Here is a 16438-nt window from a genome sequence, read left to right as displayed (position 1 = left end):
TATAATTAACATGATTTATCAATATATACTTTCATGTTTGGTCTAGTCAATGACAATTTGCATCATAATTCAAAAGAGTACTGTGACATTATTAAGCATAGCTATTCCAAAAAACAAAAGGAAGGGGGACAATTACGTCATTCATTCATTGTCTTTTGCGGGCAGTGAATTTTGAAATAGATTATCTATTAATGTCAGATTAACAAGGTCTAGAAATTGGTTCCGGAATTCTATTACTAGTCATTTGTTGTATTTCATTCCATTTCTTTTCATTTTATTTCATTCGTCATATAAAAACATACATGATTATAACATTGATATTTACAGATGAATAAAAAACATACGAATAACATAACGAAAGATAAACATAAAATACAAATATTATATACGAATGAGGAACCAGCAAGAAAGAACAATTAAGTCTTGTGTTGTGCTGGTCCCTTGCGACATAATAAAGAATTTTAACCCATAACACTTAACACCTTACACCTAACAACTAACACCTAACATCTAACACCTGATTGCATATATATAAAAACTAATAAAATACTATTCACAAAAACGTAATTGTTTGTATCTCTTTTTAATTGTATTCAGAGTTGGGCTTGCTTTAACATTAGGAGGTAACTCATTCCATAAAATTGGACCTTTAAAGAAAATTGAATTTTTGGAGACAGAAGTTTTGATGAGTTTTATATGAAAATGAGATGATTGTCTAGTTATATATGAATGTATTTCAGAATTCAAAATAAATTTGTTTGATAGACTAGGAGGAATAAGACATTTATGACATACAAACATAAATATAAGAAAACTATACTCATTCAATTCAAATACATTCAAATATTTAAAACGGACAAATCATGAATTAAATACCAAGTTAAATATATAGTCTGCATAATGTATAAAAGTAATATTTTACATTATCAGTTTGTATATTATAAGACATTGTAGAGTATTCGTATTTTTTAAAGTATTGAGTGTAATAGTAAATTAACCCCATTATTTTTGTTTTGTTACGTTTTCTAAATTGATTTGTGCCAAAATATTTTGTTTAGCCGTTAATGGGTTAGGCTCGACTAGCAAATGTGCTATTATCTGGCCCCTTTTACCAATCACTAGTTTTATTCATGTATATGTAAACACATTGTATGAAATGTATTACTGTATTGCTGTTGGTAAATGCCCCCCCCCCCCCCCCTCTCCGGGAACGGAGGGACCGCATTCATATTCCCAAAATGTCCGGTAAAGGGGTAATTTTCACGCAACAATTAAAGTCCGGCTCGTAAAACACACAAAATCGGTCCGTATTGACTTTAAACACCTGACTTAGGGGGTGTTTTCAAAAGGAGGGAACATGCATACGCGTACCCTAAATAACACTGAGTGGGGGGGGGGGGGGGTAAATGAAATCAATTTAAAATCAGATAAGATCAGCCGTCACACAATCCAAAGGGATTACATTCTAGGAGGGTTAAAATGTTACATCTTTCTGTTTTAACTGGTTTAAAAGTTGCATGGGTAAATTGGTTAATTGAGGTGGAAAATAAAGGTAAATTTTACACGAAATATCCTGGTGGAAAATTGCCTTGATCTTGCAATTCAGATCTTGCAAATAAATGTTAACTCTGTTTAATACTAGACTGTCTTCAATTTGGCATGTTTAAAAACTTCTTTCTGATATCGCTTTTTGAGCTAAATAAATGATGGCATCATGTATATGGTTGCTTACTAACAAGCATTTATGCTTTCTTAGAAGTCAGGTAAAATAATCACCACTAAAACTAAAACAATCTATCTTTTCAAACCATAAAAAGCTGTTTCGTATGACCTCCGCGTCATAGAAAAAGGGAATGTGCAGAATACCTGCTGAAAATATAGCAAAATATATGTACAAAGCTAAATGATGTCACCAAATAAATAAATACTATATACAATAGGCTTCAACAAACCCGACCGGCATGAGGTTCTTGGGACATCCCATACGAAAGTCTTTTTGACAACCGTCTGATCGTTCATCAGACAAACATTGGCTTCGTGTTCAGTCGGTCTCATTGGACGTTCCGCTTTATTAATAATAATACAAAAGATAGATTTATTGAGCGCATAATAAACATAAGTTTTTCTATGCGCTTTACAAAGTAAAAAATAAGCATGTACAAGTATAATTAAATAGTTACAAAAACGAAATATAAAAACCTTAAACTAAAGACATGTAAATAAGAGTATTAATTCATTACGAGCAAAGTTAATATAGATAGCAAATATTTATGAAAAATCAATTTGAGTAACATATTCAATTATAATACATTAATTAATTAATTTATTTATTTATTAAAACTTCTAGGCGTACAAAACGCGTTCATTATGGAAATAATATGAAGAAAATAATGTGCGTAAAGAACAATATTTGCCTCGGATAAAAATAATCTTGTAAACCTTTAAAGAATACACAGGTTGTAAGACAGTGTGTCAAGTATACTCCTGCTTTCCTTTGCTAGAAAATGTATGGTGCATTATTTGAAACACACTAATGTTTGTGTTATTAAAGTGAAGGTAGCGCTAGGCGGTCTACATAAAGTGCTTTTCAGTCGATCTTTATAGCTCGGCCATCCTCCCGAATGTATTTGATCTCACGGCGGAGTTATCAAGCATAAGCCTGAGCATCTGTGGTGTACGTAGTTTTCTTGGAACTTTGTACTGGTTGGCTGTAGTGGTCGTGTTCGTTAGGATGAAGTCATGTAACAGGCTAAATGTACCGGGTTTCACAATGTGAACGCTGGGGGTTGCTATGCAACCTTTCTCACGATACGATTTGTAGGTGAAAGACAACCGCTGCAGTTCACTGTCAATCTACAAGAGGAGAGCAAAAGTGAAACTAATACATGGTTCAATTATACGAGAAAAAAGCAAACACAACGAGTAGAATAATATCGTGTGTAATTATTGATGGATTTAAGAAATAACACAGAAGCGCTTGCTCCCTCCCCCCCCCCCCCTCGCATATTACGACATGGGTCACCGGGTGATGGGTCACAATGGGTCACTTTAACATCCCTAAACATGGGTCCCACTTTTTATCAAAAATACCGATGGGTCCGTTTTTTTCAATGTTTTTCGAGTGTTTGCCATGCAAACACCCGGAAATTTTAAAAATTTGGGTCTTTTTTCGAGAAAAAGGACCCCTTATAATGGGTAAGAGTTTCAAGGCTTGAGCGGCACACCCCCGTCCAAACCAAATCTGAGTACCCCCCCCCCCTTTTGGGGCGGGGGGGGGGGGGGGCTCTTCTTCCAGTAAAACCCAACGTCGCATAACCAAAAGACAAGAGAATGCGCCCAAACGCAGCTTCATTTTTTAGTCCTCGCGTAGGGTTAAACTTTAAATTTTGGTTGAACATCGGTCAAATTGCTCACATTGCTTAGCTTAAATATATATCTGATAGTGATTAACACTCTTACATTCCTTTTCAAAATATTTATTTAAAAAAAATCAAAAATGAATCTTTGTCAGAAGTCAATGAATCTTCATGGTACAAAAACGATAATGATAAAGTAGTGATCGTGATAGGTCTATCTGAGAACTCGATGACATACATTTTCTTAATTTTTCTTAAAAGCTAAATTCTGGATATTCATGCCACCGTTTATATTGTATAATTATTGTTTAGGTCAATTTGTTTTCTTCTTTGAGGGTGGGGGGGGGGGCGGTACCTTTGATTTTGAATAAGCTTACCAGGCAGTACTGGTCCTGATCTATGTCACCTGAGTCTGGATCTTGGTCCAACTCGATGAACACGATGTAATACGGACACACAGTCTTATCACGGTTATCTAAGATAGAAGGAGAGAGAGAGAGATAACAAAAACAATGGAAACTATTGCAAAAGAGAATAAATTTACGAGGAACCTTAACAAAGAAACTCACTGGGGTGGGGGATTTAAATCGGGGAGGAGACCGACAACGTCCATCGAGTGATAAAAAGTGCCTCTCTTGTGATAGCAAAGGTGCCCATTCTGAGTTGTAAACTGGTTATATTATGATATTTGTTTTGCCTAGTGTGCCTTTCATACGATTTTCCTATTTTCATTTTAATGGAACCTGCCCTTTAATTACATTTTATAAATATACCGTACTTTAAAAAAAGATTCTGACAATTCAAAATTTTCCGTTTGTTTCTGTTGCATGAATTTCATTTCCAATGTGTATTTTTTATATACCCCACCATCGACAATAATTGTAATATCCTTTTATTAATGATAAGGTCGTTAGCATTCGTAGCTCGCTGTTAAAAGAATCTTCCCAGAGGATCAACGTTTACTTTTCATAGCTTTACACAAATCTGGCACACCACCAACTGGGATAGAATGTCCTTTTCAAAGTGATTGGGCTCCAGTCGGTAATATTCGGATGGAAGGCATCAAAGTATCACAAAGCATGATAATTATGTACTTTTACTTTATGGAACAAAGTAATTTTGGTAAAAGAGAACAGAGCTTGATAACAAAAGCCATTTGTGCATTACAAAAAAAAAAAAAAAAAAAAAAAAAATCTGGGACGCAGAGTATATATTATATAGCAGGGGGGGGGGGGGGAGGGGCTTAGATAAACGTACCACTCTAGTTCTTTATTGTCCTTCAAAAAAGGGAGGGGGTAACGCCGGTGCGACCCTATGCAGTTTGTTATCGTAGAGGGGATGAGGGGGGGGGGGGTAGGCTAATAACAGAATAATGTGGTCATAGAAGACATTACAAAATAATATTAGCTGAGAAAGCATTAGAATATAGTACATTTTGTGCCCCCTCCTCACCTAACTCAGCTAAGAGTGTGCTTTCTGCTACGGCATAATCCCGTATCTGAACATCAGGCCACTGGTCCACAGCAGCACACATGGCTTCCTGCACTGTCCGCTGATCAACTTTCTCTGATACAACATTTAACATCTGACCAGACCTAGGAATATTGAACCCAAGAAACATTTTTTTTAAATGCCGAGAAAACCGAACCCTGCATAAGACCGGGATGTCGCGAACTCTTTTTAAATCTCATGACGATATTATGACGACTTCCTCTCGAATAAAATGTTCTAGAAACTTCTAGTTACCCATTTCCACAATGAACTAGATATGATATTCGATCATATAAACCAATCTATGTATTAATATTCTCTACATTTATGTAGTAAGGTAAAATATATGGAAATAAATAAAAGGGTGTTGTTTGATGTCATACCTATACATGAACTCAGCCACGGGGGTATTCATGTGGAAACGAGTTATCTTGATGACGTCACCATAGCGAAACCGATAGCAGCCGAAGAGTTGAGTGATGACGATCTCATACACGCCATCGATTGTCAGTTCATCAAGGAACAGCGTCTCGGGAGTTTCGTCTTCCCTTAAATAATTAAAATAACAAAAGGAGGCAAAGTCTTTTCTTATATCCAAGGAAGTCTTCACTTGATTCCCGTCCCCTGGGAACCAACGCTTCCACACATTATAGCAATTATAACTGCGTATTCGTTATGGGTACGTACGTAGAGGGAGATCAACTGTCTGCTAGGGTGGTTTTGTTGTTGATGTTGTTGCTGATGGTGGTGGTGGTGGTGGTGATGGTGATGGTGGTGAAATGTGTGAGGGGGGTATCTAGATATCGTAAGGGTTACCACGAATTTTGTAAATTCAGCAATTTCCTATGTAGGAGTAATTGACTGGTTAGTTATTGTATGCTTTCATTTAGGGAGGCCGACCGTATGCAGAAGGCGGTGGTGGTGGGTGGAGGGGGGGGGCGGGGAGGGGGGTGGGGGAGCTGTTAAAAATTGAGTTTGTTTGGCGATAAGACCAACGATAAACTATAGCAAAAGTTCGTTATCCTTTTCGAAGCTTTGGGCTTTGCTTTAGTTACTGAAATCTTCCATTCTGGAGCTAATATGATTTCTCATGATAACCCTAATCTCCAAATGAACTGAATTGATATTTCCTTCGTCTGACAAAATGATTAATGTCGTGAATCCAACGTGAAGTTTATTATGCTGAGTTCGGGCTTTCGCTCCGTTGACCATACCCTTGGTTGTCGTTGCAACAAATCTGCCTCGCAAAGAAGTAAGGGGAAATGGAAATGGTCTGGATCGTCGATATCTCATCGTGAGTTAAACCTTGTGATCATGAAAGGTAGCCAAAGGTACGTCAACGATGGCGTACAACTCACGGGCTTTAAATGTTATGGACTGTGTATGATTGTATCCATACATCGGGCCCTTACCTTCTTATCAGTAAGTTTCATAAAGCCGGCTAAATATAATAGTGTCATTCGTATACGTTATCAGATAATTGACAAAATCAGTTATCATTCATTGTCTGTGTGACGGGGAAATTGTTCATTTCAGAACTATTTGAAAAGGTTTGATCAAAGTTCCCAAACCACACAAAATGTTCATAATTCTATTAATTTTCTATTAATATATCGATCACTGCATTTTCCTTGCCTTGTCATAAAGCTTTTGTTCCGCTCTGCACGCTGGTACAAAACAGGATTAATAAAAATAATAGTAATACAAAGGCATGATAAGACCCGATAGTTTCATCTTTCAAAGTACTAATTATGTATACATGGTATTAAGACAAACTAAATTTTGCTTGATGTAATCCATGGCATAGGGAAACAGAGAGAGCGAGGGGGTGGAGGGGGATACAGCGAGAGTTGATTGTGAGAGGGCGGTATAATATAGTTATCTAACATGACTTACACATGCTCCTCTGGAATGAACTCGAGGGAGAGAGAGGGGGAGAGAGAGAGAGAGAGAGAGAGGGGGGGGGGGGGGAGCGGCGGGGGTAGGAAGGTTGGTTGGTTGGTTCTTCGTTTAGATGGCGCTCTTCAATCTCAAAGATTATTTGCGCCAGTCAATTTCGTGTATAGCTTTGGCGTGGGCTTCGGAAATCAAGCCCACGAGCGACTTTCCTTGGTGAAATGAAATTAATAGTGATATGGTTTAAAAAAAAAAAAAAAAAAAAAAAAAGCTGCAATATTAAAATTGCATAAAATGCACATAAAAGGCGAGATGGGAGTTAGTTGCAATTGTTCATGGAAAAACCGCAAATACTTCATTTGATATATTATTACAGGATCGACATAAGTTAAGGGGATCCCTGATAGCTTTAAAAGCTATCTAAAACGATTAGTATCGTATATGTAACCCAATAATTCACGAGTAAAAATTGGGTTAGACATCAATAATTGTTTCAGATTGGGGTTGTTCAATTTAATCCTTTCTTTTAAGAGACGTCTATCTTTGTCGTATTTTGTACAATAGAAAATAAAATGTTTAATTGTTTCATCTTCTTGACAAACTTCACAAAGACCAGTATCGTGTTGGTTAATTTGAAAAAGGTAATAATTTAAACTACAGTTACCTACTCTTAGTTGTTGTATCAAGCATTCTTCTCTGCGAGATAGGCCTTGTCTATGTATGGGCTTTGAAACGTCGCTATGCAAAGCATATAAAAATCTACCGTGTTCTGCATTGTCCCATTCTGCTTGCCATAATTTGTTATAATGGATCAAACGAGAGGCTGCCAATTCACTTCTTGTATTTGGTATAACTATGTCTATACACCTTTTCATGGCTCCTTTTTTGGCAGCCCGATCTACGATCTCATTGCCCCTAATATCGCAATGTGACGGAATCCATTCAAAAGCAACACAAACATCCTTAAACTGCAAAATATTAATTATGGATAAAATTTCATTTACAATAGCACATCTAATAAAGTATGAATCGATCATTTGTAAAGCTGACAAAGCGTCGCTAAAAATTACCACCGAAGAGGATTCAATAAATGTATTAATCCACTCTAGTGCCATTAGTATGGCCACTAGTTCTGCTCTCATAATACAGACATGGGATAATCTAAAAAATTTCACCACATTATAATGAGACACATAAAATGCGGCTCCTGTCTTCCCATCCTCGAGTTTAGAACCATCTGTATATATATGTAAAAACCCATTCCATGAATTTCCAATGCTATCTAGAACAATCGATTTTATTTCAAATGGAGGCATTTCCTTTTTTTGCACTTTGCCATGGTGTTCGAAAGACACTTGTGGTCGTGCTAACCGCCATTCTGGGATTTTCGGCAATAAGTTGGTTTGCCCTTCCACCACTACTTCGTCTCTAAAGGATCGCAGTTTAAAAGGTCCTTCTCCTATCTTCCATTCTAAGTTATTTAAATCATAGTCATCACCCAATACTTCTTTTGTTGGGTGGTTTAAAGTACTAGACAGTAAATAAACTCGAAAGTTATCATTTAACAACCTTCTACGATATCTCAGAGGCAGCTCCCCGGTCAAAACTTGTAAAGCCTCCAAGGACACATTGTGTATTGTGCCTGTAATAATTTTTAAGGCTCTGTATTGGATAGAGTCAAGTTTTTTTGTTAAAGATATACAAGCAGAATCATACATTTCACTCCCATAGTCCAAAATGGATAGGATAAGTCCTTTATAAATCATCATCAAAATCTCATACTTACTTCCCCAGGGGGTGCCGGAGACACAACGTAGCAAGTTTATTCTTTTCTTACATTTATCAATGATAGAATCTATATGGACAGACCAAGTTAAATTGGAGTCAAACCTCACACCAAGGAACTTATACTGCTCGCATATAGGCAGATTATGTCCTTTTATTTGTAGAAGAATATCTTTCTTTTGTTTGTTGGTAAAGACTAATACTGCAGATTTGGTAGGGGAAACGTTTAACTTCCACGTCCAACACCATATCTCAAGCTCATGCAGGGCCTCTTGTAATTTCCTGCGGGCCAGCTCTAAATCCTTATTTGAACACCAGATTGCAATGTCATCAGCATAGCAAGATAATTTAACATCACTTACATTTATCTTGAGATCATTTAACATTAAAGTAAATAATAAAGGACTTAATGAACTTCCTTGCGGGATTCCATTTTCTAACGTGTAGTGGCGAGACATATAGTTATTTATCCTCACATTAGAAATCCTACTCAATAGAAATGCTTTTATAAAAAGTAACATTTTTCCACCAATGCCTAAGATAGATAATTTTCTTAGTAGACCTGTTTTCCATAGCGAATCATATGCTTTTTCTAAATCAAGAAAGACCGCTACGGTATATTTTTTACTTTTCAAGGATATATGTATGTCCGTCTCCAATCTCACTAAGTGATCTTTGACATTCCTATATTTGCGGAAGCCAGATTGAATAGGATTTAATAGTCTGTTTTTTTCTAGAAACCACGTCAGGCGATTTTTTATCATTTTTTCCATAATTTTAGAGAATGTTGATATCAACGAAATCGGCCTATAAGAGGTCACTTGAGTCGGATCTTTTCCGGATTTCAAGATTGGTATTTGAATAACCTCATACCACTGATGTGGAAAAAGTGAGATTTTCCAAATGTCATTATACAAGTTTAATAAATACACGAGTGCCTTGTTCGGCAAATTCTTAATCATAATTAAATAAATATCATCCTTACCGGATGAGGAGTTTTTCATCTCCTTTAAAACATTCCCCATTTCACTCATGTTAAAGTCATCATTGATACAATCATCATCATTTGTTGAAGAATTATTGTACAAGATATTTTCGTTTTCATTTTTAGTTACGGAAAGTGATTCATCAACCGATTTAAAATAGGTTGCCATTGCATTAGCTTTTTCCTCAGATTCTTTCAAGATATTTCCGTCTACAAATAGATTGTGAAAGATGTGCTTGTTCATTGTACTGTCCCGCATTCTTTTAACCTGTTCCCAGACTTTCCCAATGTCTGTAAATCTATTCATTCTACGGCAGTACTCTAACCAATAATCATATTGAGCTCTCCTGATTACCTTCTGAGCGACAGCTTTCTTCTTTAAGTATTTCTTAACATCATTTAGATCATAATACCTTCTTAACCTGTTTTTAAGACGATTTCTCTCTTGCACCGCCTTCTTGCAGGCATTGTTCCACCAGGGATTTACTTTTCTTCTCTTGGCAATCTGCACACGCGGAATGCACTTGTTCGACGTTTCCTTGATCACCTTAACAATCACATTGTATCTGCCTTGAATGTTTAGTTCTGCACCAAGATTTTCATATCCTTCTTTTCTCAATGCCTCTTCAATTTCTTCTCTATACTCTTCCCAATTAACCTTTCTAAAAGACCATCTCTGTCCCATATTCTCACCCCCTGGTCTATTGTACACATGTTTAAAATTTAAGCAAACCAGATTATGATCACTGCCAAAATTATTGGATAGTACTTTCCATTCTGTATTACGTGCTAATTCTTTCGATACTAAGGACAAATCCAGATTTGAGTATGTACCATAATATGGGTCTAACCTTGTAGGAGATCCATCATTTAATAAAACCAAATCATTATTTTCTATAAAAGACTCCACAGTTCTACCGTTTGTGTCTAATTTGTTGCTCCCCCATAGAGGATTGTGACTATTAAAGTCGCCTAGAATCAAATACTTCCCCGGCACATTTCTTATCATGTTATTTAGATCTATCAGTTCAATCTTTTTACACGGATTATAATAGTTGAAGATTGAGATAACTCCGTTTTTACAAAAAATATCAACTTTTTGGTATTCGGCGTTCCTGGGTGTATCCATCGCCTGAAAAGTGATGTCGTTTTTTAAATACATCACCAAACCACCTCTTCTGCCGTCCGGCCTGTTTTTACAAACACAAACGTAATTGGGTATAAACAAAACATTAAAATCGTTAAACCAAGTTTCTTGGATGCACATTATATCTGGGTGAATACCTAACAAATTGTTATCAATAAGGGAAGATAAAAAGTTTGCGCCATGCGCCGTCAAGCCTTGTGCGTTCCATTGTACAATCAATAGGTCTGATATGGACTTATTAGTTATATGAGGCGACTTTTTACCATTTCCATGGTAATGTCTACCTTCAAAATTTCTTTGCCTGCTCTAACTACCGCTTCCAAGAAATTATCATCATTACTGGACTGAGGCAACTGTCGTACCACAAACAGAATAAACATAATCAAATCAATAGATGTCATATTTACTGGAGTTTGGGTTGCAGTTTCCTTCTTTGTTTTTCGTACTGGAATTGGGATCTGGGAATGAGATCTGGGTATTGCCCTGTCCCTTTCTTCCTGTCCCTTTCTTTCTCGTACTGTGTGTGGGGTATGGGCCTGAGGGTTCGGATTGGCTCTCTGAGGATTCGGATTGGCTCTCTGAGGGTTATTTGGCCTTGATTCTGTGTTATGTTTTTTGGCAGGTTTGTTTAGATTTGCACTACCCATGTCTTTCTGATTATCCATGTCAGTAACGGCATTTTCATGTATCTGTGCACGATGGGCCTTGGCCGCTTGGGCATAAGTGAGGTTTTCCTGTAATTTTATTTTTTGAATTTGCTTCGCCTCTGCATAAAATTTACAACCTTGGTAAGCTGCAGAGTGGTTTTCACCACATCTGAGGCATTTAGGGTTCTCCTTATTAGGGCAATCTTCGAACTCATGTTCTCCCCCGCATCTAACACATCGGATATTGCCTTTACAAGTTTGCCTAATGTGTCCGAATAACTGACATTTATGGCATCGCGGCACAGGAGGGATATAGTCATCCACTTGCTTTACCTCATACAGAAAATGTATGGACTCGGGTAAGTTTTTACCCTTGAAAGTGAGGAGAACGGAAGGGGTTGCTACCATTTCTCCTTTGATCTTCTTCATAAATCTTTTAGCGTTCACTACATTCTGTTCTTTCAAAACTTCCTCTATTTCCTCGTTACTGATTTGGGGATCAATCTTGTGAATTAAGCTACAGTCCCATATACGTCCCGGACCGTCCCGGACCATCCCGGACCCCATCCGGGGTGATCCGGGATTCGGTCCGTGTTGACACCGTGTTGGCACCGGGGTGGTCCTGGATGGTCCTGGATGGTCCTGGATGGTCCTGGGCGGTCCGGGAGTCGACCCCGGATGTTTTTGACGGTCAAAAACTGCCGGGGTGGTCCGGGACGGTCCGGGACAATAGTTTGATCCGGGGTGATCCGTGTAGCCACCGTGCTGGGTCCGGGGTCATCCGTAGTGGCGCCGGGGCGGTCCGTGTTGATCCGTGGCAGTCCGGGAGTGAGTTATTGACCGGCCAGGACCATCCAGGACCATCCAGGACCATCCAGGACCACCCCGGTGCCAACACGGTGTCAACACGGACCGAATCCCGGATTACCCCGGATGGGGTCCGGGATGGTCCGGGACGGTCCGGGACGTATATGGGACTGTAGCTTAAAAGCATCACACTTTTTTGAACAAAACATCCCGGACCATCCCGGATCACCCCAGACCATGGTCCGGGATGGTCCGGAGTGGTCCGTGCTCGTCCGTGCTGGTCCGGCTTTATATGGGACTGGGGCTTAACTCCTTTAGTGGTTGATTGGCTCCCATCGTATCGTGTAACTTTCACATTAATGCCCGCCAACTGGGTTAATTCCAACAGTTTGGGTATTTGGTTTTCGCTCTCACATCTCACAATCAACATGTTTCTTTCTTTTACCATATCTTTTACTCTGCCTACAAGATCATGAATTTGTTTTACAACCTTCACGGGGTTGGCTCTGCACACATTCTTATTCTCCAATCCAACAATAACTACTTTACCCTCAGAATGAGTTGGTGTCGAGCGGGAGAATTTGGGTATTTTGTTATTCTTTTCATGTAACACTCCATCACTATTGCTTCTAACCCTTGGCCTCTTTTTCGATTTTTTGCGTACTGCCGTTTTCCATGAACAATCTGCAATGTCACTATCTTCCGGGACCGTAGTACCGTCAGAAGATATACCTTCACCTAAATCATGTACATCGTCCCGGTATTTCTCAGCAACGGCCGTCATATAATTCTCTTCCCCCGAAGATAAAGAGGAGAGAGAAATCGACGCCATTCAATTTTCAAACGCGCATAATTAAGATTAGTAGGATAAGTGAAAATTCTTACCTTTCAAGGCTGTGTTATTTAAGTTGTTAATCGTACGTGAATGGAGGGATGAAAATGAGTGCAATAAATCACCACAGGATTGCCACTTAGGGTCACCTCCTAGACCTTTGCCTTGACTAAAGTGACGAACGAGTTAAAACGTGAAGATGTGATCCAACAACGAGATTGCTACGGCGAAAGCTCGTATAGTCCGATGGGCTGGACACGGTACAGGATTGACTCAGCTGCCGTCGAGTTCAGAGGGGTGCGGCTGGTTCGAAATTCCCGCCAAAATTCTATATAATACACGCCAATTAGGAGCTTTTAGAGAAAGCGACCGTCTCCGTTGATCGCAATAGTGTGTTATCAGGGATACAGAGAGGGGATACAGAGAGAGTTGATTAAGAGAGGGCGGTATATATAGTTATCTAACATGACTTACACATGCTCCTCTGGAATGAACTTGAGAGAGAGAGGGGAGAGAGAGAGAGAGAGAGGGGGGGGGGGGGGGGGGAGCGGCGGGGGTAGGAAGGTTGGTTGGTTGGTTCTTCGTTTAGATGGCACTCTTCAATCTCAAAGATTATTTGCGCCAGTCAATTTCGTGTATAGCTTTGGCGTGGGCTTCGGAAATCAAGCCCACGAGCGACTTTCCTTGGTGAAATGAAATTAATAGTGATATGGTTTTATAAAAAAAAAAAAAAAAAAAAAAAAAAGGCTGCAATATTAAAATTGCATAAAATGCACATAAAAGGCGAGATGAGAGTTAGTTGCAATTGTTCTTGGAAAAACCGCAAATACTTCATTTTATATATTATTACAGGATCGACATAAGTTAAGGGGATCCCTAATAGCTTTAAAAGCTATCTAAAACGATTAGTATCGTATATGTAACCCAATAATTCACGAGTAAAAATTGGGTTAGACATCAATAATTGTTTCAGATTGGGGTTGTTCAATTTAATCCTTTTTTTTTTTTTTTTTCTTTTCTACAGAGAGAGTTGATTAAGAGAGGGCGGTATATATAGTTATCTAACAAGACTTACACATGCTCCTCTGGAATGAACTCGAGAGAGAGAGGGAGAGAGAGAGAGAGAGGGGGGGGGGCGGCGGGGGTGAGAGGGGGATACAGAGACAGTTGATTGAGAGAGAGCGATATAGTCATCTAAACAGGACTTACATATTCTCCTCTGGAATGAACTCGAGAGAGAGAGAGAGAGAGAGAGAGGGGGGGGGGGGGGGAGGTTGGAGGGGGATACAGCGAGAGGTGATTAAGAGAGGGCTGTATATATAGTTATCTAACCAGACGCTCCTCTGGAATGAACTTGAGAGAGAGAGGGAGAGAGAGAGAGGGGGGGGGGGGGGGAGCGGCGGGGGTAGGAAGGGGATACAGAGAGAGTTGATTGAGAGAGAGCGATATAGTCATCTAAACAGGACTTACATATTCTCCTCTGGAATGAACTCAAAGACTGTATACCCCGGTAAAAGGACGAACTCGTCTTTGCCTGATGTGATCCATAGGTTGATACCCATCATTCCTTCTGTCGCCCCTAAACCAGGTGCGTACATCGGACACCTGCAAGAAATCAGAACACTTTCTCAGTCACAGAGGCTTTACTAGAGGGTAATGATAACAAGACTTGTTTGAAGTATGCCGGCGACTTGGTACCTGACCTGTCTTGTTTGAAGTATGCCCGGCGACTCGGTACCTGACCAGTCTTGTTTAAAGTATGCCCAGCGACTTGGTACCTTACATGTCTTGTTTAAAGTATGCCCAGCGACTTGGTACCGGACCTGTCTTGTTTGAAGTATGCCAAGCGACTCGGTACCTGGCCTGTCTTGTTTAAAGTATGCCCAGCGACTCGGTACCTGACCTGTCTTGTTTGAAGTATGCCCAGCGACTTTGCACCTGACCAGTCTTGTTTAAAGTATGCCCAGCGACTTGGTACCGGACCTGTCTTGTTTAAAGTATGCCCATCGACTCGGTACCTGACCTGTCTTGTTTAAAGTATGCTCGGCGACTTGCTACCGGACCTGGAATACACATGCCATTTAAAAACATTGACCGTAGTCAAATACTAATAAGCCTCTTAGCTTTATATAAATAATTATTTAAAAAAAATCCAATGATGTTGTGAACCGGCTTCATGTTGGGCTATTCCTATTGATTCCGAAAACAAGCTAACGTAGCCTTCAATAATTCGTTTAGCAATGATTACCATATGGCCGATCTAACTACAAAAACTTCTCTCCATAGAATTATGTTTTATAATTTAAGACTTTAAATTTCTTTTCTTAAATCATTTAATCCACGATGGTCTTCGTACGCTGATTATTATGTTTTAATCGTGCTGTTTGTATGACCATTTGCAATATTGTGTTCTATATGTATTTTAATTTGTGCATATTCTATTAACGATTCCGCCATTGGCTGCCAATCACGATTTGTATTCCACTATTAATAAACAAATCAAATTACCTTGGTTTCACGATAAAAGCTTCAATAGTGCTATCAACTTGATACTATGATCAGATGTACTCAAACATAGATGTGGTCTGTGACGTACGTCACAAAATAATTCGACTAGCCCGAGACCACTCTGAATGAGGTGGGGTGTGCGCACGATTTTGTTTTCTTTAAGAAATCTCTTAGTACACTATCATGCGTACTTCATAATCAACTTTTCCCCAATAATAAAGACAGCTTCTCTCACTAATTCATATTTAGAATATTTGTTATTCGACCATTTACCGTAGTGCTTATTAAAGATTAGACATGGCATACCTTTGGCATATGTATCGAGTAGTACGCCTTTAAGTCCTGCGCTATCTACGGCATTGATGTAATGTATATGTGGCCATACCCGTCGAATGATACCATCGAAACCCTTCTCGAACTCTGTTTTGAGCTCAGCGGCCCTCTCCGGGTCTCCACTCCCCAACGATTTTGAAAACTTTTTCTGGACGTCGGACTCTAGGTTGAGATACGAGATGGTGCCGTGTTCGATGTCTCTGACGATATCCTGCCAGCAGTGCTCAAGCTGTCGCATGGCAGACATCAAATTGGAGGTAAAGTTGGCCATGATCCCCCCAAGGTTGCGGTCTCGGAGACCAAACAGAAGATGGATATATGTGGCCTCGAAGGGACGACTTATGAAGAAACCTTCTCCAGGAGTCGAAAATATGACTAAGAATTTCTTCATCCATGGAGCAATCAGAGATCCAGGTCCCATTAAGATACCTCCTTCGGTGAATCTTGTGAGTGAAATAAAAGAGGGGAAAGGGTGTGATCATGTTAATAGAACCCAAGTTCCATTAAGATACCTCCTTCGGTGAATCTTGTGAGTGAAATAAAAGAGGGGAAAGGGTGTGATCATGTTAATAGAACCCAAGTTCCATTAAGATACCTCCTTCGGTGAATCTTGTGAGTGAAATGAAAGAGGGGAAAGGGTGTGATCATGTT

At 39.1% G+C, this 16438-nt stretch overlaps 1 protein-coding gene across 1 annotated transcript; it reads right to left on the bottom strand.

Annotated features, from left to right (window-relative positions):
* Positions 1 to 1206: 1206 nt before the first annotated feature.
* LOC115925936 (GH3 domain-containing protein-like) lies at positions 1207 to 14541 on the bottom strand. The gene is made up of 5 exons (XM_030989980.1): positions 14417 to 14541; positions 5231 to 5395; positions 4809 to 4951; positions 3734 to 3831; positions 1207 to 2853 (listed from the first exon to the last, which is right to left on the bottom strand). Exons 1-5 carry the CDS (start codon positions 14509 to 14511, stop codon positions 2599 to 2601), a joined length of 756 nt encoding a protein of 251 aa, XP_030845840.1. The 5' UTR covers positions 14512 to 14541; the 3' UTR covers positions 1207 to 2598.
* Between the last annotated feature and the right edge of the window lie 1897 nt (positions 14542 to 16438).

The sequence above is a fragment of the Strongylocentrotus purpuratus genome, unplaced genomic scaffold (assembly GCF_000002235.5).
Source record: "Strongylocentrotus purpuratus isolate Spur 01 unplaced genomic scaffold, Spur_5.0 spur5_scaffold_19, whole genome shotgun sequence".
NCBI lineage: Eukaryota > Metazoa > Echinodermata > Echinoidea > Camarodonta > Strongylocentrotidae > Strongylocentrotus > Strongylocentrotus purpuratus.
This window is presented reverse-complemented; position numbering and strand designations above follow the sequence as displayed.